A 21,931-nucleotide genomic window follows, 5' to 3' on the forward strand; every position below is an offset into this window, starting at 1 on the left:
TGAAAATGGTAGAAATGGTCAAAAATTAATTGAAAAACACGTTTTGTATATCCTATTGGTACTGACAGTATACAGTATTATCACACAAAATGAACATTTTGAAAATCAAAGTAAAAAGATTTTGAACCACTAACATATTTCCACCAGCCATTTTCCAGTCTTAACACTGCAATAAAGGTCTAAACTAAACATAAATAGGCAATATCTACAGTACTCCATGAGCTCACATAAAATCCAAAAAGAAAAAAAAAACAAAAATTAGAAAAAACTACCACGCGCGGAGTCGAACCAACAACCCCCTTTCCTCCCCCCGCTCCAAATTTCCCTTCTCCTCCTCCCCCTTTTCTCCCACTCGACCACATTCCCCTTTCTTTCGCCGTCTGCCGTCTATTCTCCTCTCCTCCCCTCCCTCTTCACTCACACCCCTTTGCGTGTCTGCGTCTATTCAAATGCGCGCTCTCTAGTGGCCGACGCGGGCCTCGATTGATGTCGGTACACAGAAATGCATAATTAGAGTCGCCTCGCTGTTCTCGTCGGTTTTAACCCAGTTACTCAAGGTACGCTGGAGTTCCGACCATTCGAAAGAATGTGTTGAACACTAATCTTAATTTTTGGATCCGCTTCGCTGGGGTTATCCGGCGAGGCAATGAACTTGAAAGAATTGAAAGAAACAGGTTGTGTTATGTCAACTTTCAGATGCCAAGGTCTGGAGAATGAAAGTTCGAAATGTGGATAGAAATCCAGCAGCTGATTATCATAGAATTATGTTTCTAGCAGGAAAGAAGTGGTATGGCCTTTACTTGGCTTTTTTCAGAAAACCTAGAAATTTTCAGGACAATAAGAGTGTCTTGTCAAAGGTCTGATGTTGGAACTACCGTCAGCTTCACGATCACTCCAAAACGCAAACTCGACAAATCCAAATTTTTTCTGGGACAAACCAGAATGTTCCTTATAAATCAGAAGGAGCAAGAGTCGAATTATCAAATGGACAGCCCGTTTTTTGTGAACTATGAGAGTACATTTTCCAGATTTTATGAGGATTTTGATGTGGAACCAACCAAGGAGAATGGATTTTTGAATGATTCTGGAACGCTGGAAGTGGAGATTCATGTTTTTGTTGATAGAATTTTAGATGTTAATGTGAAGTTTTCACATTTCAATTTTCATGATTCGTTCAATGATGAGCAATACTTTCAATTTTATTCCTGGAAAACCTCCGAACATGATTTGTACTCAAAATCACAGGTATTAAGGATGAGCAATGAAGTTTTGAACATTTTGAAAAAAAAAATTCCAGATGCTCCATTTCCATTCTCCTGTAATTTCTGAATTAATTAAAGGAAAATTCAAAAAAATACCAATTGTCAAGGAAAGTCAATTTGGATTTATACAACTTATGTTGCAAATTGTTCATGGGGCTTTTATTCTATTAAATGGTAGACAAAATTTCTGGATATTTCTTTAGCATTTTTTTCCAGAATTTCAAATCCGTCAACTTCTACCTCTTGCCAAACGCTTCAAAATCTATACCGTAACCCGGAAATGTGAACTTCGAATGATTCAGATTTTGAGAGAAACTGAACCCATAGGACGTTCCGGAAGATTTTGTGAATTTTTGTGGTTGGCAAGATCTTACGATTTGCCACATTTATCGTGTGCAACAATGAAGTTAATAACGAATTTAAAGGAAATGAAGGAACTTGGGTATGGAATGAATTTGGAAAGAATGTCGGGAGAAGCAATGAAAGCTGTGGCTTCTAAAATTTTCAGTTTTGCATGAGAACTGTATTTTTTGAATAAAATTGATGAGGTTTTAGATTTTCTAAACAATTTCAGATGTCCAATATTTGCGGCTCCGCGTCATTTCGAAACCGCGACACTTCGTAACTGGTCATTTCGAAACTACCTGACACTTCGAAACCAGTCATTTCGAAACCAGTCAGTTCGAAGCCAGTCATTTAGAAACAGTGACACTTCGAAACCAGTCAAGTCGAAACCGGCCATTTCGAAACCGGAAAAAAACACGTTCATGTAAAAATGTAATTGAAAATTGGAAGTTTTGAGGCTTAAATTAAAGATAAAAATTGCAGCGTGCAAATTTCGCAGTTTCGAAATTACTGGTTTCGAAGTGTCGCGGTTTCGAAATGACTGATTTCAAGACGACAGGTTTCGAAATGACCGTTTTCGAAATGGCCGGTTTCGAAGTGACGCGGAGCCTTATTTCCTCATTTTTCCTAGTCTCTAGTTTCAACTTTTTTCGTCTCACCGATTCATTTCCCTTCAAAGAACAGGAAGTCATCTGATGAGCGATGTTTGTTTGTCTCATTAGTCTTTCATTTTTTTCTGATGTTTTTTGTTTCTCGAAAATTCGAAAAATTTCGAACATCTCCCATTCTACTAAGTAAAATAGAATCATAAGATAAGATGGTTGTTGATTTTTCAACACCACATCGACTTATCAATTATTATCACTGTATTGGTACATTATCATTGCTCATCAATATGGGAACTGTTTATTTGGTTTTCTTTAAAAGTGATAAAGTTGACAGTTTTCGATATTTTTTACTCGTTTTTCAGGTGGGAAATTTTTTGACTTTTTCGAATTTTTTCGGAATTTTTGAAAATCTCAAATTCTGAAATTCCGAAATTCCGGACTTTTGAAATTCTGAAGTTCTGAAATTCTGAGATTCTGGGTTTCTAAGATTACGAAATTCTGGAATTCTGAAATTCCGAAATTCCGGACTTTTGAAATTCTGAAGTTCTGAAATTCTGAGATTCTGGGTTTCTAAGATTACGAAATTCTGAAATTCTGAAATTCCGAAATTCTGGACTTTTGAAATTCTGAAGTTCTAAAATTCTGAGATTCTGAGTTTCTAAGATTACGAAATTCTGAAATTCTGAAATTCCGAAATTCTGGACTTTTGAAATTCTGAAGTTCTAAAATTCTGAGATTCTGAGTTTCTAAGATTACGAAATTCTGAAATTCTGAAATTTCGGAAATTTGGAAATTCGGAATTTCCCATTTTCTGAATTTTCGAATTTTTGAATTTATTTGAATTGCTTGAAATTTATAGTTTTAGAATTTTTCAGGTTTTAGGTTTTTTGAGTTTTCGAAATTTTGATATTTGAATTTTTTACAATTTGAGGTTTTTGGAATTTGTTTTGAATTTTAGGTTTTTTGAATTTCTGATTTACGAATTTCAGATTCTCTGCACGATTACAAACATATTCTGGACTTTTCTAATGCAACCAATCCCATTATTTCCAATTATCGCAGCTTACTGTAATGGCCTCCTAGTAAGACTGTGCAATATCTACTGTCACTATCTTATGGTATCATGGACGTGTCTTATGGTATCCCAAATATCGGCACTCGTATGGTGTTTTGCTTTAAAACATCGGACCATTGGCCTGGTTACAAGTGGAAGAATAATCTCAAATTATGTTTATTTTTCTGGCGGAATTTTTTCAATTATATCTCCAGCGTTAACTTTTTGGGCTTGCTACAATACTGGAATTAGTAGAAGCATCCAAATGGAATACGTTGAAAAGAATTATCCAGAATATTTTCAAAAGTTCAAAAATTTGCAAAACTTTTCAATTTACGAAATCGATGGATGGTTTGTGATTGTGCTCTTTATCTCTAGTTTTGGAATGTTCTTTTCTGGCTTCACATTCACTTTTACCACTATTGATATGCGAAAAATGTTACGGGGACTGAAATTGAAGGTTTCTGGAAAAAGTTACAAAAGATACGAAATGGCTGTAAGAAGTTTACTGGCGCAGTTTGCGGCATCCTCGCTATGCCTTGCTCCTCCATTTGCACTCATGTTACTTGCAGTTGGAAAGTTTGAAAAGGGACAGAGTAAGTTTTCATTTTAAAAAACTTTAAAATCCAAGTTTCTTTAAATTTAGTCCTTGTTCAAATCTCATTCGCCATTGCCTCCCTTCACTCTTCTGTCAACGCAGTGGTCCTTATCTTCACAACCCTCTCGTACCGCCGATTTGTTTTTCAAAAGTCCCAAAAAGTGTTTCGGATGCCCACCACCAAAAAACGAAAAAAAGTTCGGTGCCTCATGCTGGAATCGAACCAGCGACCTTCTGTTTACTAGACAGACGCTCTGCCACTGAGCCAATGAGGCGGACGAGAGACAAGGTCGGCATGGCGTAGATAAACGGAGGGAAAAGAGAGAGGAGAAGTGGAGACGCAGAAGAAAAAACCAGTGTGGTTTGTGTCTTGTGTATTGTACTTTTTTCACTTGAATAAACTTATTTTATCGAAGTTCATTCTAAATGTTCTTGATAGTTCAAAAAATCACAAAAAAAAAAATTGAGATTATAATTCTTGGTGAATGGCAAAGCATTTGTCGTTTCCATATATTTTCAAAAGTTCCAATTCTGACGTCTTCTGGCTTTTTGGTATTCTCGGAAATCACAAAAATGAACTTCTGGCAACGGAAACTGTCCTAGCGGCTGTTATGAAATGTTGATTTTGTCGTTTTCTGGAAAATTTTGTTTTTTGTTGTACCTACCGTAACCTCTAACAGAAATAGAATGCCTGCCGAACCGTCAACTTCGAGCTCATATATCTCGGTTCCTTCAAAAGATATAAAAAAGTAGTATACTGATAAAATGTTTATCAAGTTGAAAGCAACCTTTTATTAGTTAACCCCTTTCTGATACCTTTTATAGGACCCGAGATAATTGAGCTCAAGCTTTACAATGTGTGGAGCCCTAATAACAGACTTTACGGCGTACAATAAAAGTTCAAAAACCAACCGTAATATGAAATTTCGAAATGGGGGTGTTGTGAAAATTAGAACAATTGCATAAACAGATGATCGCAGAGAAAATACGGCAAGTGGGATTTGAATGATTACTGTAAATATACATTTTTGAATTATTTATAGTTGCAATCTAAGCTCAATTATCTCAATTTCCGTGAGAGATGTCAAAATTGTATTAACTAATAAAATGTTGATGACATTATGATAAACATTTTATCAGTTGACCATTTTTTGATATCTCCGACTTGAAATGAGATATATGAGCTCAAAAGAAAAGTTTTTAGATGACAGTAACTCTCCTTACTCTGTGAATGTTCCAAATCCAACATTATAACAATAACAAAAGTGAACAAAAGGACCAAAAGCAAAGAAGAAGCCGCAAATTGAGCCAACAAACTTTTCACAGTAGACCGATGTTTTCGAAAATTGTATATTGAAATTTTTCGTCGAACTTTTCCCAACATTCGAAACATGTCATAAGTGGTTGAAGTGAAGACCAAAGCACATACGAATCCACCACAGAATGCCATAAAAATAACAAATAGGAACCAAGAATTGAGAGAGTAAATTGCAAAGTTTGGGATTGTTGAAAATTCAAGAAGGTATTCTGGATGGGTCTGAAAAAATGGGGGAGAGACATAACAAATACTTTAAGCTCATGTATCTCGATTCCTTCAAAAGATATCGGAAAGTTTTAAACTGATGAACTGTTCATCATAATATCACCAATATGGAATCAAGATAATTGGACTCAAAACTTGCTTACGTGTTTAATAAATTCCATCTGATCTTCTCGTTTCATGCCAGCTTCACAAAACGACAAGAAGAATATTAGAGGGACGAACGGAAGACAAAATGCCAAAAAATTGTGAACATTCTCAGGTACAACATGCTGCTTGGTGATTTTCGCAATTGTTTGATGTTTTTTGACAAAACAAAATGTCAAACTTTCCAATTGAGCCACAATCGCGGATACTATTAGGTTGGCAGGAAAGTAACTGTCCCTTGTTTTATTTGTGAATAATACAAAAGCAGGATTAATCCAAGATTAGCAGTATGCACCGTCGTGGTCCACGACATGTTGGCAATGTTCAGATAACTTGTGGATACAATACCTTCAAAAGCCAGCTAGCCGCGAATCAAAGTATTCATTTTTTTTTCCTGTTTTTCACATAAATGGTGCAAATTTTCGTATTCTCTAGATGAGGTTGTATCTCTCCGAATATTCAATAATCTGATAGAGCTCAGTCGGGACTATATGCAGGTGAGGGAGAACGGTCCCGCTGAAGCTGCTCAGGTCTGACTTGACTGCAGGTAAAAATGAAAAAAACCTCATGTTCACGGAAAGTCACGCCGTACCTGAGCCGCTTTGGCTGGACGGTTCTCCTTTACCCCCGTTAAAGAACTGATTCAGCTCTATCAGATCATTGGTTATTCAAAAGTATACGACGTCATCTGGAGCTCAAGGACTTTAACACACTTGATGGCTGAAAAAATGGACTGGAGGGATACTTTGACTTGCCACTAGCTGGCTTTTGGAGGGATGGTACCCACGAGTTACCTGAACATTGCCAACATGTTGTGGATCACGACGGTGCATGTTGCTAATTCTGGATTATTCTTGTGTTTGTGTTATTTACTAATAAAAAATGGACAGTTACTTTCCTGCCAACCTAATATTAATGCCTGGAATGTAAAATTGTCTTAAAATGGGATATTTTTGAGCTCAAATAATGGAGCTTTTACTTTTGGAGTTTCGAAAACATTTTATTTTTCGAAATATACAGAGTTTTTAATTTATTTTAGAGGATTTTTTTTTTTTGAAATTTTGAAGGATTTTTTTTTTTGGAAATTTTAGAGGTTTTTTGAAATTTCAGAGCATTTTTTCTTGAAATTACAGAGGGTTTTTTGACACTTAAGAAGATTCTTTTCGAATTTTCTGATAAATTTTGAGTTTCAATTTTCTTCAAAAATTGTATATCGATCTACCGGACTTTTAACTTTGAGCTGATTTATCTTGGTTCCTGTAAGAGATACCAAAAATTTGTCAACTGATAAAATAGTTTTGATATTATAATAAACATTTCATCAGTTGACCACTTTTTGATACCTTTTTAAGGAACCGAGATATATGGGATCAAAGTTGACAAAATGCCACAATTTTTTAGAAAAAAAAGAAACCGTTCGAAACCATTCCAAAATTTTTTCAATGCTTTTCTTTTTTGGTCCCATTTTTTGAAATTTTTTGAAATTTTTGACGGTTTCTTGCCAACAGAGCTAAATAATTTTACAAGCTTACAATTAAATAATGGGTCCAAACATCGAAATATGTTGGCAGAATGCCAACAGAAAAACCTGCTAAAACTGGAAATAATGGGAGAGGTTGCATGAGAAATGATAGATGAACATCGGTTATAGTACAGGAAATCTGAAAATGTTTCAACTGTTTTTTCATCTTCAAAGCTATAATTTCTACTTGAAAAGTCAATAAAGCATGTCTGAAATTATCGATTTTCTCGCTTTTGAAAATTACTAACAAAGTTGTCAAAGTGCATAGAAATAAGGATACGGTACCAATTATACGGTAATAGAGACAGGTGGATTTGAGAAATCAAAATACATAGAAAATATGAAAAAACAAAGATAATTATAGAGATTTGAAGATATAATTATCGAAAAAGGCCAAATGATTATAAAATATTTTTTTATTGAAACGAGTTCCGGCTCATGGAAATGGCAACAGTGGCAATGACGAAATTATTCGAGGAATCTTTTCTGAAAAAAAATTGTAATTAAAAAAATTAAAAAAGAGAAAAATCAAAATTCGAAAATTAAAAACACGTTAAATGACCTGAAAATGCACCTCGTGTGATTTCTGGGTCATTTAGCATGATTGCCTAACTTTGAATTTCCTAGGCCATCATGGTAAATAGACTAGAAATGACCTGTTATACACCATATATGTTTTCTAGGTAAACATGATGGCCTAAGTTTTGCAAGTAGAGTTTTCTACGCCACCAACTTCTATGACCTGGAAACGACTTGATATTCACTTGGTGTGTTTTCTAGGTCATTTACCATAGTGGCCTAACTTTTGCAAGTTGAGTTTTTTAGGCCACCATGGTAATGGCCTAGAAAACCCGTCGAATAAGACTAACACAGAAAAACCTCAAAGTTTTTATTGTCAAAATCACTACGACACTCCGAAATAACACATTTTTTAAAACTTCAAACCAATTTTTTTCAATTTCGTCAAAAACGGACACTGTTCGAAAACGCAAATTAAAAAAAATTCAAAGTTAAAAAAAATTGAATTTCCTTTTTATTTTGAACACATTAAAAATTTTTTGGCGACCATGCAAAAATTTTCGTCTCTAAAAACATTTTTTTTAAATTATGCTTTCGAACTTCTTCAAAAAGCAACTTAATCAATTATTTTTCCAAGTCACTCACCTCAAAATAAACTTCCTAAACGAAGGAGTCGTCACGATTAGAACCAATGCATTCACTGAAGATCTCAAGGAAAAAACTGCCAAAATAATATTAATCATCATTTGAGAATGTTCGAATTCACCCATCACAACCAGAGTAAAACAAAATAACGGGACTAATAGAAGAGAAGAAGCTGCAAACTGTGCCAATAGACTTTTAACAGTAGATCGGTGTCTTTTGAAATTTGTCACAGATATTTTTCGTCTCGATTTTCCCAACATTTTGAACATGTCCACCGTGGTAAAGGTGAAAACAAATCCAGTGAATATTCCACCAAAGAACCCAAACCAGATTACAAAGTAGAGCCAAAAATTTGGTTCGTATATGACGAAATTGGAGAGATTAGAATACTGTGAGAGGTATTCAGAATGATGCTGAAAAGAATTCTTAAGAAATAGGATCAAAGTTGAAAGGTATGGAGCCCTTCTATTACAGGTTTTCGGGTATACAGTACCGATCAATAAGATATCTTAAAAATGTATTTTTTTTAGTTGGTTTTGGCCTTTTTCAGGTGTCCAGAGCTCGGCTGTCAAGTTTTCGATCACTTTGAAAATTTCGGAGAGTGTGAAACATACCTAGATTGAACATTTTGCATTTACATAATTCTTCAAAAATTCCTAGTTTTTCAGCTATTTGCCGATTTCTGAAGATCCCCTTTTCACATTTTCAGTACTAAAACGGGTTAAACGAAGAGTCTTCCAGAAATCGGCAAATATCTGAAAAAACTAGAAATTTTCAGAAACTTCTGTGAATGCAAACTTTTCAATCTAGGTCTCTTTTAAAACCTCTAAAATTTTCAAAGTGTTTGGAAACTGGACAGTCGAGCTTTAGACTCCTGAAAATGGTAAAAATGGACATAACTTCGAGCCAATTCATCTCGGTTCCTGTCAAAGATTTTAAAAAGTTGGCAACTGATAAAATATTGATCATAATATCACAAACGTTTTATCAGTTGACACAATTTTGATATTTCTTATAGGAGCCGAGATAATTTGGCTCAAACTTGTCAGAGCAGGGGGGGGAGGGGGGGCTTCTATCACAGGGTTTACACTAATCACTAATCACTGTACGCCATCAAAATGCATACGGTAACACCCATCCTTCAAAATCTTACCTGCCTGACATAGCCCATTTGATCCTCTCGTTTCATGCCAGCATTACAGAAAGCCAAATAACCGAAAATTGGAAAAAATGGAAGAAGCATTGTGACTCCGTCATTTATACTTTTGGGAATCACATGTTTCCTTGTTATTTTGGCAATTGTTTGATGTTTTCGAACGAAACAATTTCCTAGAGATTCCAATTGAGCAACTATCATTCCAACGACCAATGAGATTAAGTAATGGGACCAGATATCGAAACAACGGGCTAATATTCCAACACAGTATCCGGACATAATTGGGAGAAGAGAGAGTGGTTGCATTAGGAATGTGAAATGGATGTCGGTGATGGTACAGGTTATCTGGATTAGAAGAAAATTTTAAAATTTTTTTTTGATTTTCAGAGATTTCGAAATTCTGTGATCATTTTACATTCTAAAGTTCTGAAAACAAAAATTACAGAAAGTTTAGTTTTCTTTTTTCAGTTGTTTTATTTCACATTATTTAAAAAGTTTCAGAAATTTCTGAGTCAGAATTTCAGAAATTCAGAAATTCGAAATTTTCAAATTTTCAAAATGCCGAATTTTGAAAATCTGAAATCTTTTTTAGAACTTTTGGTTTTTAGAGTTATTATTATTATTTTTGATATCCGAAATTTAAAAAATCAGAAATTCAGAATTTTAGAATTTTAGAATTTCAAAATTTCAGAACGAAATTCAGAAATCCAAAAAATCTGAAATTCAAAAAACGCAAAAATTCAAACTTCCGAATTTTCAAAATTAATTACCTGAAAAACCAGCAGCGAATATCGAAAACTATCAATACTTTCACTTTTAAAAACTAACAAAGTTATAGTGAAAATATTCAAAAACAGGGATACTGTACCTATAAAATGATAATAAATAAATAACCAAAGTGGAGCCTCAAAATCAATTGTCATGTGAATACTTTTTGGTGTCAAAAAAGAAAAAAAAAGGAAAAAAAAACTTGGTTTTGAAAAAAAAACAGGTGAAATTTTCAAATGTATAAACTTTTATAAATATTAGAAACGTCAGGTGACTGAAAGGTTTTTGTGCTCTGTAGTGGGCAAAATTTAATTTAATTAAAATGAAAAAAATGGCTGAAAAGATGTAATTTTCAAATAAAATGAGCAAAAAACTCCCTAAATTATCATTAAGTTGCTAAAAAGTTCAACACACATAAAACAAAAAATGGAAATCACAATAACAAAAAATTTTGCCCCACGCGGAGTCGAACCAACAACCCCTTTTCCTCCTCCAGCTCCAATTTTCCCTCTCTCCTCCTCCCCTCTTTTCTCCCACTCCACCACTTTCCCCTTTTCTTTCGTCGTCTGTCGCCTCCCCCCCTTCTCGCAACACTCCCTCGCGCGTCTGCGTCTATTCAAACGCGCGCCCTCTAGTGGCCGACGCGGGCCTCGATTGATGTCGGTACACAGAAATGCATAAGAGGAGTCGCCTCGCTGTTCTCGTCGGTTTTAACCCAGTTACTCAAGGTACGCTGGAGTTCCGACCATTCGAAAGAATGTGTTGAACATTAATCTTAATTTTTGGATCCGCTTCGCTGGGGTTATCCGGCGAGGCAATGAACTTGAAAGAATTGAGAGAAAGGAGTTGGTGCGATGTGAGTGGGTATTTACACGGTTGTGTTACCACTTTCTTCTTTGAACTTGTTTTAGACTAGCAATACCAAAATGTGGGCTGATTTATAAAAAAATTAACTATTTTCAGCGACCTTAAAGGTGGGGGGACGGGATATTTTACGGGGGATTTTTGTAGTTAGGGATGCATTCTACCGTGACGGTGTACAACGCTTAATGTCACTCTGCGTACAGCTGTCGTCCTCGCCTTTTTGTATTCAATCGTGCAGCGGCTTTCTCTTTGCACGCGTAGCTCAGTCGGTAGCGGTGCCGCACCTTCAATACTCGCCTCGACAAGTTCAACTCCTCGAGGAGCATATTTAAACGGGATTTCGACAACATTATTTTTCTCATGTCCCCCCACCTTTAAAACCAACAAAATTTAGAAACATACCTCATGTATGACGGAGAGGCGGAATTGACTTTAATTACATCAAATGTTTCAAACAAAAAGGTTTAACCTCATCATTTTGTGTAATGTATTTTTTCAACACTACAATTTTTCCTATACATATCCAAACTGAAAACGAAGCCTAAATTGTTTGTACTCCTAAATTACCTAGAATCAAATTTCATGCTGTACGATTTCAGTTTTATATCTTCAACATTCTTGTGAAAAATGTGCTTATCAGCAATAATTGTTTCTAAGCAAAAAAAGACATTGAAACAATGGGGTCAAGAAAGTGGGAGTAAAAAAGGGAAATTGAAAATGTGAATAAAAATTAGGAGAAAACTGGGGACGAATATTTAGAAAAGAATAAAGTTGCAACAAAAGAAAGGGAACGAGCAATTGGGATAAAAGAATAGAAACAAATAATTGGAACACGAAATGAAAATGATGGCAACGACAAATTGGGTTAAAAATCTCATTGATCGATTACCTTTCTGAGAATTCTACGCTCTCTTAATCCTAGCTGCGAGAATGAATCTGGACAAGTTTTCCTCCTCGTTATTAGGCACATAAAAAACTTCGAGTATTGTAGCATTACTCCGAAGAACTGTGACTGACCTGAAATGAATAATTGGAACTAAATTGAAGTTAAATGTTGAGTTACCCGTCAGTACTCTGTGTTCTCTCGTTTCCATTTCTCACTAACTCTAAGATTTCTTCTCCAATTTGATCAGTTTTCAATCCAGACGTAATCATCAATCCGACACTGCGTTCTGTTGCCAGCCAGCCGTGCAACAATTGAAAATATTCATTTGGGCTCGGGTTATCGAATTGGCCAAATTGGATGTGAATGTGTTGATTTTCCATAGTTTCCAAAGCGATCGCGAGCTGATTAATTCTTCCCTCATTTATATAAATTGAGAGCGTTTCAGCATTTTTCACAAGACTGTGTGAGAAATTCGAGACTACACCGGATGTGACACTAATGCTCAATTCGGGCAAAGCTCTCGAAGAATCGACAATTGAAGACATAGGGATTATTTGGAAATTATATCCGTATACATTATTAGCAAATATTTTGAATCCAATCGGTGTACGCAAAACATCGGCACATGTATTCTGGAAGTGATCGGCAATAATTACAGAACGATTCACAAAGAGAATTTCGTTGAGTTTCTTAGAGGCTTCGTAGAGTTTATGATTATACTCATATCTCTGAATATTTGTGACATTTCCTTGGATAATGGTCAGTTGGATGTAACATGTATACGGAGGAGATAAGTTGTTTCGTCGGTAATGGAACGGAAGTAGTGCGCTGCGGTATCGATTAACTCCTGATTGTAACTGTTCCTTGGGGATTTCCAAAGTGCGTCTAATACGTTGATCATCCTCATTCATTGGTCCAGCTAAAAAGTCGTCGACCGTTTTTCCCTCCGATTCCAATTGATTGATTTTTGCTAGAGCTTCTTCATATCTTCTCAGTGAGAACTGCAAACGTTGCTCTCTTTCTTCTGTATCTCTTCGACGATCAGTTGCAATTTCCCTTCGAAATGAAACATCTCCGTTTAGAATAGGATCGAACGAGTTAGGAATTTCGAATCCATACTGATCCAAATCACAGCTTACACCTCCCCATTTGTTACGATTTTTAATTCCCATAGGTATGTCTTCTGTATGATAATGACGGTAGACTCCAAGTTTGTAGGATTGGCTGTTGACTTTGGTTGTGCTTTCTTCCAACTCCAAGCATCTGATTCTCAAAGGAACCGCCTTCTCTGTGAGACGAATTTTCGGAATTCGCTGAGCAATTTTGAATCTGAAAATTTATTGTAATGTTTAAAACAAGATTTTGGATTAAAAAAAACCTCAAGTTTGGATCCGTGTGCAGTAAAACTGTCCTTAAACTTTCGTAACCCATTGGGACGGTGTGAGAGACCATATTGTTTTGGTTTTGAATTTTGTACGATTTCTGGAATTATAAAAGTTTTTAGAAAGCTGAAACTAACATTTGGGATTTTAAATTGAAAATTAAAACATAATGGAGCATGAGATGAATTCAGAAAAAAAGGTTACAAAGCGCATTTCGGAGGGATTTCGGAAGAATGACTATTGGAAAAATGACTGAGTGACCGATCGATTGTGACTAACGGTTTGGATGGGCGTTGCGAATGTACACTGCCGAGAACGTCTTCCCTGGCCACGATTAGAGTCCCTGTCTACGTGGCCTACTGTCCCTTCTGGCAATGTGGGAGAGGAAGAAGAACAGATAAATGAAAAAAAAAGACATCTGCCTCTATGAGGACATTACTGTAGATGGGACCCCGATGACGATGATGACTCACGTCGTAGGAGACCTGTATGTAGGAGACCAACCTTCCCAGAAGGCCCAGATTGAGAACAGACTTTTTTCTCTGTGTTCCTAGAACTTTTTCAGATCTCAAACCTAAAGACTGTTTTGAGATCAGAATAGTTTTTATTCACCAGTTTGCATGACTCTAATTTCGTGCTAACATTTCAGTATTAAACCTCCAGAATCATTATTAAAAATGCATTTATTATCGTCATTTGTTTTTCGGCCAAAGAAATGATATTGAAAAATGGGAACAAGAAAATGGGAGTAAAAAGAGAAATGGAGAATATTACGAATAAAAATCGGAAACAAAAAATGGGGACAAACGAATGGGATTGAAGGAGTAAAATGAAGAATTGGGAATAAAAAATGTAGAGAACAGTTTGACTAGAAAGTTGATGCTAAATAAATTAAGCATACAATAATAGAAATGAAAAAAATGAGTTCAAAATGTATCAATTATCTTTTCGAGAATTCTACGATTTCTCAATCCTGACTTCAAAAAAGAATCTGGACACGTTTTCATCTTCGTGAAGAGGCGCGTAGAAGACTTCGAGTTTTGTGGCATTTCTCAGTGGAACTGTAACACATCTGAAATGAAAATTTGGCTAGAAAATGAAGTAATCAAAAATATCATATTACCGATCAGTACTCTCTGTTATTTCGTTTTGATTTCTCACCAACTCTAAAATTGATTCACCAATATGATCAGCATTCAATTCAAACGTTATCATGGACCCAACATTTCGTTCAATTGCCAGCCAGCCTTGCAACAGTTGATAATAATCATTGGCACTCGGATTGTCAAATCGACAAAATTTGAAGTGAACTCGTTGGTTTTCCATTGTTTTAAAAGCCCTCGCAAGCTGATCGACTCTGTTCTTATGTGTCCAAATTGATAATACTACCGCATTTTTCACAAAACTGTGTTGTAAAGTCAAAGCTGATTCTGATGTGACATTAATTTTCAATTCAGGCAAAGGCTTCGAAGAGTCCACAATTGAAGAAATGGGGATTAATTGTCTACTATCTCCAGATACAACTTTAGCGGATATCTTTAATCCAATTGGCATACGCAAAACATCAAAACAAGCACTCTGTAAATGATTGACAATGATTACATGACGATTCGCGAAGAGAGTTTCGTTGAGTTTCTTAGCGGCTTCGTAGAGTTTGTGATTATACTCATATCTCTGAATCGTTGTGGCATCTTCTTGGGTAATAGTGAGTTGGATGTAACATGTATATGGAGGAGATAAGTTGTTTCGTCGGTAATTGAACGGAAGCAGTTTGCTGCGACATGCGTCCATCATCATTTGTAAACCTGCTTTATTGAATCGCGTTTTTCCCCGCGATTCATCGTAATTGATTTTTGCTAGATAATTCTTATGTCTTTTCAGTGAAAACCGATAGTGAAGCTCTGTTTCTTCTGTATCATTTCGACGATCAGCTGCATTTTCCGTTCGAAATGAAACATCTCCGTTTAGAATCGTAGTGGATGAGTTTGGAACTTCGAATCCATACTGATCCAAATCACAGCTCACACCTCCATTAATGTTGTCCATTTTTATACTTCTAGTAATATCCTCTGTAGAATAATGACGGTAGACTCCAAGTTTGTAGGATTGGCTGTTGATTACGGTTTCAGATGCATTTAACTACAAGGATTTGATTTTTAATGGGACTGCCTTTTCCATTAGTCGAATTTTCGGAATCCGCTGAGCGACTTTGAATCTGAAAGTTGATTTTGATTTTTAAAATAAGATTTGTGATTTTAAAAAATACCTCAAATTCGGATCCGTATGCAATAAAACTGTCCTTAAACTTTCGTATCCCATCGGAATGGAGTGAGAGACCATATTGTATTGCTTTTGAGTGTACGATTTCTGGAATTATAGTTTTTAGACAGCTGAAACTAACATTTGGGATTTAAAGTTGAAAATTAAAACAGCGTAGAGGATGGGATAAATTCAAAAAAAGGTTACAAAGCAAATTTCGGAGGAATGGCTGAATGGGTTTATCGATTATGATTGACGATTGGGATGGGCGTTGCGAATGTACACTGCCGAGAACGTTGTCGTCTCTAGTCACAATGGGAGTACCTGTCTAGAGTACACACTGTCTCTTCTGGCAATGTGAGAGAATAGGAGGAGCAGAGAAAGGTGGACATCTGTCTCGATGAGTACATTACTGTATATTGGACGTCGATGACGATGTTGTCGCATATCGCAGAAGAACTGTAGTGGATAAACGAAAAATGGGAACGATTCAAAGATGTAAATGGATCATTTAATTGTAATCGCTGTGTTTGATAATCTACTGCCCAGATGGTAACATCAAACGATGATCATAGTGCCGAAACAGAAAGGACTCACTGATCGTCATATTTAATTTTACAGAAGGTACATTGTACACACATCAAATCTTTATGATGGACTTTCTCATAATCGTGGTCTCTCACTTTGACCCAAGGAATACTCACCTTCCCCCAAGGCTCATACGAAGATCAGAATGACTGCATCTCGGCGTTTCTTCGATTCATACATTCCCAGAAGACACAGAGTCAACACACCGCACAAATACAGAATCTCAGTGTGTGTGTCACGTCCTCACCACGACGACCACCTCTCCAAATGTCTTGTTAGAGTTTACCAGGCATTTATCTTTGACATCCACATTATACGTCTTACCATACTTGCAAAAATCGTTGAAGACCCGACCCGGCCCGGAAGGCCAGGACAGGTATTTTTTGGTCAAAATTTCTTTTTAAAAAATTGTTCTTTGATGAATTTTTGAGAATTTTTAAACAAAAAACTGGTATTTTGCTTTAAAAATGCAATTTTTTCTTCGATCTCAACTTTGGAAAAATTCAAGAAAAATTATTTTTCTAAAATTTGTTTAAACATTTACAAATTCAATATTTACAATTTAACTTAAAATTAGATGATAAAAACAACTTTTTTCCAAAAAAAAAAACACCCACTTTCTTGTTTAAAAATCGAAGCTGGCGCCAACTGGCCGGGCTTTCCGAGCCTCCCGGGCCGGACCTTCCGGGCCTTGACCAACTTTTTGAAGGCCCGGCTCGGCTCGTTGCAAGTATGCGTCTCACGATTAATACCTTTATGCTTGAACTACTTAGATTTTCTTATGTATTTTTAATACATGCATGTTTTCCAAACTACCTTCTCTATTTCAAACTTCTTCCAGAAGTCGAAAAACCGAAACATGAATAATGGTTCGCTCAATTACGAGAGTCTGAAAACAATTATATTGCATACGGAAGCCAACTTGAGGTGATTTGATTCAAATTCTATTTAATTTTATGTCAATATTTCAGAATCAAAATGAACCAGCGAATGCCGAAAATCCGTTGCGCGGATAAAGCCGTTCCTCTCAGAGTCAACTCTCTAGAATTAGAAGAATACTCGACGACGATCAACAATTCGTACTACATCCTTGGAATCTATCGCAACTTTCAAACTACTGAAGATGTTCCCCAATTCATCAAGATGTTTAACGATCGTTGTGGAGTTCCATACGATCTGGACAAGTACGGATTTAAAATGTCTTCATATTCTTCTCCAATCCTACCAGGAGATGTCTCGTTTCGTGAAGAGAACCGAATTTTCTTACCAAAGGATACAGATGAAGTGGAACGGAGATATGAGAGAAGATTGCAATTAAATGACGGATTGGAACCAAACCGACAAGACTTCATCCGCTTCAACCTTCTTCCGTTTCATTACCAACGGAACAACATTCAACCTCCATATTCTAGTTGCATTAGGTTCACATTGAAACAAGAACATCAAAAACGCGTGGAACAATATTCATACAACATCAAACTATTCGAAGCTGCTAAAGAACTGAATCACATTATATTCGACGGTCGCTCTGTGATAAAAGTTAATAAATTTGAGATGAGAGGCACCGGCATAGTTCATCGTTTACCGATCGGATTTAAAGTTAGTGCTAACAGAATTTCAATAAGATTGGAGTATATTTCTCGAGTGGCAGCAATTCTGGAATCAACTAGTTCTAGTTTGAAAAAATTAGAACTACTTTACATGAGCAAAAGTTTTGAAAACCTACAGCACGACGTTGTAATGAATGCGAAGAAACTTTTATTCCAATTAGAAGATTTTACCGTTCTTTCCACGGCTCTCAAGAATCTTCCCAATAAAAACATTGAAATCCATTTCGCTCGTCAAATTCCAACACTTGAACAGTATTACGGATTTATTCAATGTTGGATGTCAACACAAAGAGAAATCGGATCATCATATTCGTTTGGATTGGTGGATGAAAAAATGGGCAACAGCTTGTTGAATCTGGTACGGGCTCGAAATGAAATAACAGAGCAGACAGCAAGGTTTGTTATCAATGTTGATAAATTCTATAAATTCGTTTTCAGATGTGTTACTATCATCAAAGAAGAACGAAAGCGGAAAAATGAAATCATTTTGAAGGAAAATCAAACGCAAAAAAACCAGCGGTTCGAGTGGTTTTTCGAAGTCAGCTTCCTGGGAGTCAAATATTGGTTTTAGAAATATAATGAACTTCTGAATTTGTTCAAAATTTATTTTCATCACACTTTTATCGCTTACTCTTATCCTATATGTTGATCAGTCTTATATAAAATCGATGAATCTCTTTTTTTTTCTCTTTGTCAATCTTATCCTACAGAAAATATGATTTCAACTAGGAAAGATTCCTACGAATGAAGAAAGGGGATTAGAACCTATTTCTATCTCCCCAAAGGTCGACAACGCCGGTGACAAATCATTGTTTCTTTATCGTCAATCTCATATTCCCAGAAGATACATTGTGCAGCACATCATATCCTTATGATGCACTTTCTCATAATCGTCGTCTCTCGTTCGGAGGAGACTCACCTTCCCCCAAAGCTCATACTAACAATCAGAAAAAGAATCGTTTCTCTGCGTTTCTGCGATTCATAAATTCCCAGAAGACACACAATCAACACACAACGCAAACACAGATTCTCATTAGGTGTGTCACGTCGTCACCATTACGAAGTACCGCGTCTCCAACTGTCTTGTCAGAATTTAGCAGTCATACATCTCTGCCATCCACATTATTCGTCTTACGACTAATACTTTTATGTTTGAACTACTTAGATTTTCTTGAGTATTTTTCTATTTTCTAACCTATCTTCCTTATCTATACTACTTTCAGAATTCAAATAACAAAAGATGAATAATTATATTGCATATGGAAAACTTTGAAGTCTGGTTTCTCAGACACTCGGAAATATAAAGATTCAGAAAATCCAAATTTCGAAAATTTTGTAATTCGAAATTGAGAAATTAAGAATATCCAAATTAGATATAAATTTTTAACAAATCGTTTTTATTAAAAATTATGATTTTTATAGTGGTAGATCAAAAAGCCACAGAATCCGCCAAAAAAAAAGGATTTTTTAAATTTCATCGATTTTTGTCAATTTGAAAATCTCTGATTTTGAAGGGATTTTTAAACCTTTTTTCCTCGATTATTCAGTTTTTTTTCGTCCGTTCTTCTTTTTTGTCCTTCATCTCTAATAGAATGATCCCCAAAATGTCAAGTTTGAGTTAATTTTTCCTCGCTCCAATGGAAGATATCAAAAAGTGGTCAAATGATAAAATGTTTGTGATATTGTGATAAACAATTTATTAGTTGACAACTTTTTAATATCTTTCACAGGAATCGAGAAAAATTGGCTCAAAGCTAAAACTTTCGAGATCCCCATTTTTGACAATAACATTTTCAAACCTGTTTTTAAAATTATATGTATATTTTTCTGGTACACAGATCGAAAATATTTTAACAGCTGCTGAAAAATTTTAAACAATTTTAAAATTTAATCGATTGCTCACTTGGGTTCAAGCGAGCGGGTCAGAAAGCGCGCCCCAGTAAATTTAGGAAAAACTCTAAAATCGCTGCCAAATTTCGTTGGCTGAGTTTCAAAGTGTTAAATGAAGAGCGAAAAAGCGCGCGTTGCAACCCGTTGATTTTAATGAAAAATAGATCATGATCTAGATCAAACCCGCGTCCACTTTAAAAAACGAAAACCTCCAATTTCGAAATTGTTTAAAAAAATACTTTTTTTTGTTTTTCTATGAGCAATGGTGTCGATCGCCCTTTTGGAAATTACTGCCTGCCTGTCTGCACTCTCTTCATGACCAATACTATTTTGTTTAAAGTGTTTTTGAAGCAAAAAAATCTGTGTGAGAACAAGGAAATTGAAGAGACGACAGAGATTTAAAATATGGTTTCTGTCGAATCGATTATTTGGATTTTCTTTCTTTGCCGTCTGTATTTTCTCCTCTGTAGATTGACATCTTCTTTATTGAATTCCAATTTTTCAGATGAGTCACGAGGAGTTGACGTACACAACTTTGGAAAAGTCTCCGTTATGCACCATAAATCCATACAATCAGAACACCAATACTCCGACAGATGGAATGATTGTGAAATTGGAATTTGATGAACCGGATGAAAAGTGGTCACATGATCCAAGCAACTTGGTAGGCTTATTTCTTTTTCTGAGAGATTTTCAAGAAATCAATTTTCCAGCAATACATCAAGCAAGAATCAGAAAATCAAATGTCTAGTGAACCGATATCGGCTGCTCAGAACAATACCGTCTACGGGGATCCCCATCAGAGCTCTTCGAACAATTCGATCGCCTACAACCAACAGTTCATCAACTCCAGAGAAAGCACAGTGTCCCCAGCAGCCAGTGGTAAGAATCTTTAAATTTAGAAGTTTTTTTTACGGGTATCATAAAAACTTCACGAATCATACAAATTTGTGATATTCCATAGAATCAATTTTTTTTGAATTTCACGGATTTCTGATACAAAATTCCATAAAATCCTAGGACCGTAACACCCCATTGAGCATGCCATCAAAACAGTCAGCTTTGAGCTCAAATACCTCAGTTCCGGCGGAAGATATCAGAAAGTGGTCAACTGAAAAAGTATTTTTGATATTATTATGAGCATTTTGTCAGTTGACAACTTTTTGACATCTTTCTCAAGAATCGGCATAATTGAGCTCAAAGTTAGAGGTTTGACCTTCTATTAGAGTGTTTACAGTTAGTTGTCTTTGTTTTCCACGGTTCTCGTTTATGGTTTCAACGGGACTTGCAGAATTCTAGGACCCTAAAAAATACAATAATTCTTTTTCAGCCTCATGCGGACCATATCCATATGTCGGCTTCGTTGACAATATTCAACAAAAAAGTGAGATCTGTAAAGTTTGTGAGAGGAGACAAAGCCAGTGGGCTTCATTATGGAGTGATGTCATGTGAAGGTTGTAAGGTGAGGAATAGTTGCAGTTCTGAAATTTTGAAAATTTTTCATCTGAAAAAAAAACACGCAAATGTTTCTTTTGTGTGAAAAAAACACCTATAATAGAAAGGCTTCCTAGCGTTTAACTTTGACTCTATTAATCGTGTTCTTGGGGAAGATATCAAAAAGTTGGCAACTCTTTTTGACATCTCGCATAGGAACCGAGATTGAGTTCAAACTTGACGGTATAGGAGCCCATCTATTACAGGGTTTACAGTGACTTCGTATAATTTTAATAAAGCGGTCGCAGTTCGGATGTTGTGGAGTTTTCTATTGTGGAGTTTCGAGTTTGTGGAGTTTTCGAGTTATATATTTTGTTTATTGAATTTTTCGAAATTTTGCTCTTCAAGGTTTAAAAAAGTCGGTAGTTCAATACCCGAAAATATCCAAAATTGCCAAAGTTGAAAAAATTGAAGAAACCACATGAAACCCTAACATACGTTTTTTTCAGGCATTCTTCCGTCGAACAAAAAGCCGTCAAACTTATTACTTCTGTAGAAGAGTGAAATCATGTGAAATAAGCCGTGAGAACCGTATATGCCAATATTGTCGATACCAAAAATGTCTCCAAGTTGGAATGACAAAAGATAGTGAGTTTTTTCTCACACTCTCAAGTTCAAGCTAATTTTTCTCAGCTCCTATCAAAGATATCAAAGATGTGTTATTGTCGGAATAAAAAAAGTGAGACTCGGTGTTTGCGTACTTTGATTCCCGCCTCCCCCCACCTACGCTCCGCCCATCGCTTTGCAAGTGCGGCGTGGTGTTTTGGCGCCACTTGGGAGATCATCGGATTTAA

General features: G+C 35.9%; 7 protein-coding genes and 2 non-coding genes across 9 annotated transcripts in view; 6 read left to right on the top strand and 3 right to left on the bottom strand.

Annotated features, from left to right (window-relative positions):
• Positions 1-713: 713 nt before the first annotated feature.
• On the top strand, positions 714-1,780 carry CBG26172 (the record flags this gene model as incomplete). Its single annotated transcript, XM_045242834.1, has 4 exons — positions 714-787; positions 834-1,245; positions 1,298-1,436; positions 1,479-1,780. The coding sequence occupies 4 exons, from the start codon at positions 714-716 to the stop codon at positions 1,778-1,780; spliced, it is 927 nt and encodes a 308-aa protein (XP_045100247.1).
• Positions 1,781-3,243: 1,463 nt separating this feature from the next.
• CBG26171 lies at positions 3,244-3,882 on the top strand (the record flags this gene model as incomplete). Its single annotated transcript, XM_045242835.1, has 1 exon — positions 3,244-3,882. One exon carries the CDS (start codon positions 3,244-3,246, stop codon positions 3,880-3,882), a length of 639 nt encoding a protein of 212 aa, XP_045100246.1.
• A 188-nt stretch (positions 3,883-4,070) lies between these two features.
• Positions 4,071-4,142, bottom strand: CBG28262. Its single transcript has one exon. It is a non-coding gene (tRNA).
• A 290-nt stretch (positions 4,143-4,432) lies between these two features.
• On the bottom strand, positions 4,433-10,319 carry Cbr-sri-38 (the record flags this gene model as incomplete). Its single annotated transcript, XM_045242836.1, has 7 exons — positions 4,433-4,502; positions 4,780-4,879; positions 5,092-5,404; positions 7,087-7,285; positions 8,241-8,653; positions 9,394-9,741; positions 10,167-10,319. The coding sequence occupies 7 exons, from the start codon at positions 10,317-10,319 to the stop codon at positions 4,433-4,435; spliced, it is 1,596 nt and encodes a 531-aa protein (XP_045096805.1).
• Positions 10,320-10,870: 551 nt separating this feature from the next.
• On the top strand, positions 10,871-10,982 carry CBG25110. Its single transcript, XR_006672580.1, has one exon. It is a non-coding gene; the product is annotated as an RNA transcript CBG25110 (non-coding RNA).
• CBG19539 lies at positions 10,884-15,342 on the bottom strand (the record flags this gene model as incomplete). The annotated part of the gene is made up of 5 exons (XM_002646807.1): positions 10,884-10,986; positions 12,134-13,243; positions 13,293-13,396; positions 13,576-13,664; positions 14,853-15,342. 5 exons carry the CDS (start codon positions 15,340-15,342, stop codon positions 10,884-10,886), a joined length of 1,896 nt encoding a protein of 631 aa, XP_002646853.1.
• Positions 15,343-16,288: 946 nt separating this feature from the next.
• CBG19538 lies at positions 16,289-18,324 on the top strand (the record flags this gene model as incomplete). Its single annotated transcript, XM_045242838.1, has 4 exons — positions 16,289-16,519; positions 16,985-17,070; positions 17,115-18,149; positions 18,192-18,324. 4 exons carry the CDS (start codon positions 16,289-16,291, stop codon positions 18,322-18,324), a joined length of 1,485 nt encoding a protein of 494 aa, XP_045096804.1.
• A 1,824-nt stretch (positions 18,325-20,148) lies between these two features.
• CBG19537 lies at positions 20,149-20,539 on the top strand (the record flags this gene model as incomplete). The annotated part of the gene is made up of 2 exons (XM_002646805.1): positions 20,149-20,307; positions 20,357-20,539. The coding sequence occupies 2 exons, from the start codon at positions 20,149-20,151 to the stop codon at positions 20,537-20,539; spliced, it is 342 nt and encodes a 113-aa protein (XP_002646851.1).
• Positions 20,540-20,684: 145 nt separating this feature from the next.
• The window catches only part of CBG19536, a gene marked incomplete at both ends in the record, with an annotated part of 2,661 nt that continues 1,414 nt past the window's right edge, over positions 20,685-21,931 (top strand). The window contains 3 exons of the mRNA XM_002646804.1: positions 20,685-20,762; positions 20,974-21,105; positions 21,587-21,725. Of these exons, the coding sequence (XP_002646850.1) occupies positions 20,685-20,762; positions 20,974-21,105; positions 21,587-21,725 (349 nt within the window). The remainder of the gene's footprint in view (positions 20,763-20,973; positions 21,106-21,586; positions 21,726-21,931) is intronic.

This window comes from Caenorhabditis briggsae (genome assembly GCF_000004555.2).
Source record: "Caenorhabditis briggsae complete genome, chrII, whole genome shotgun sequence".
In the NCBI taxonomy this organism is placed as follows: Eukaryota; Metazoa; Nematoda; class Chromadorea; order Rhabditida; family Rhabditidae; genus Caenorhabditis; species Caenorhabditis briggsae.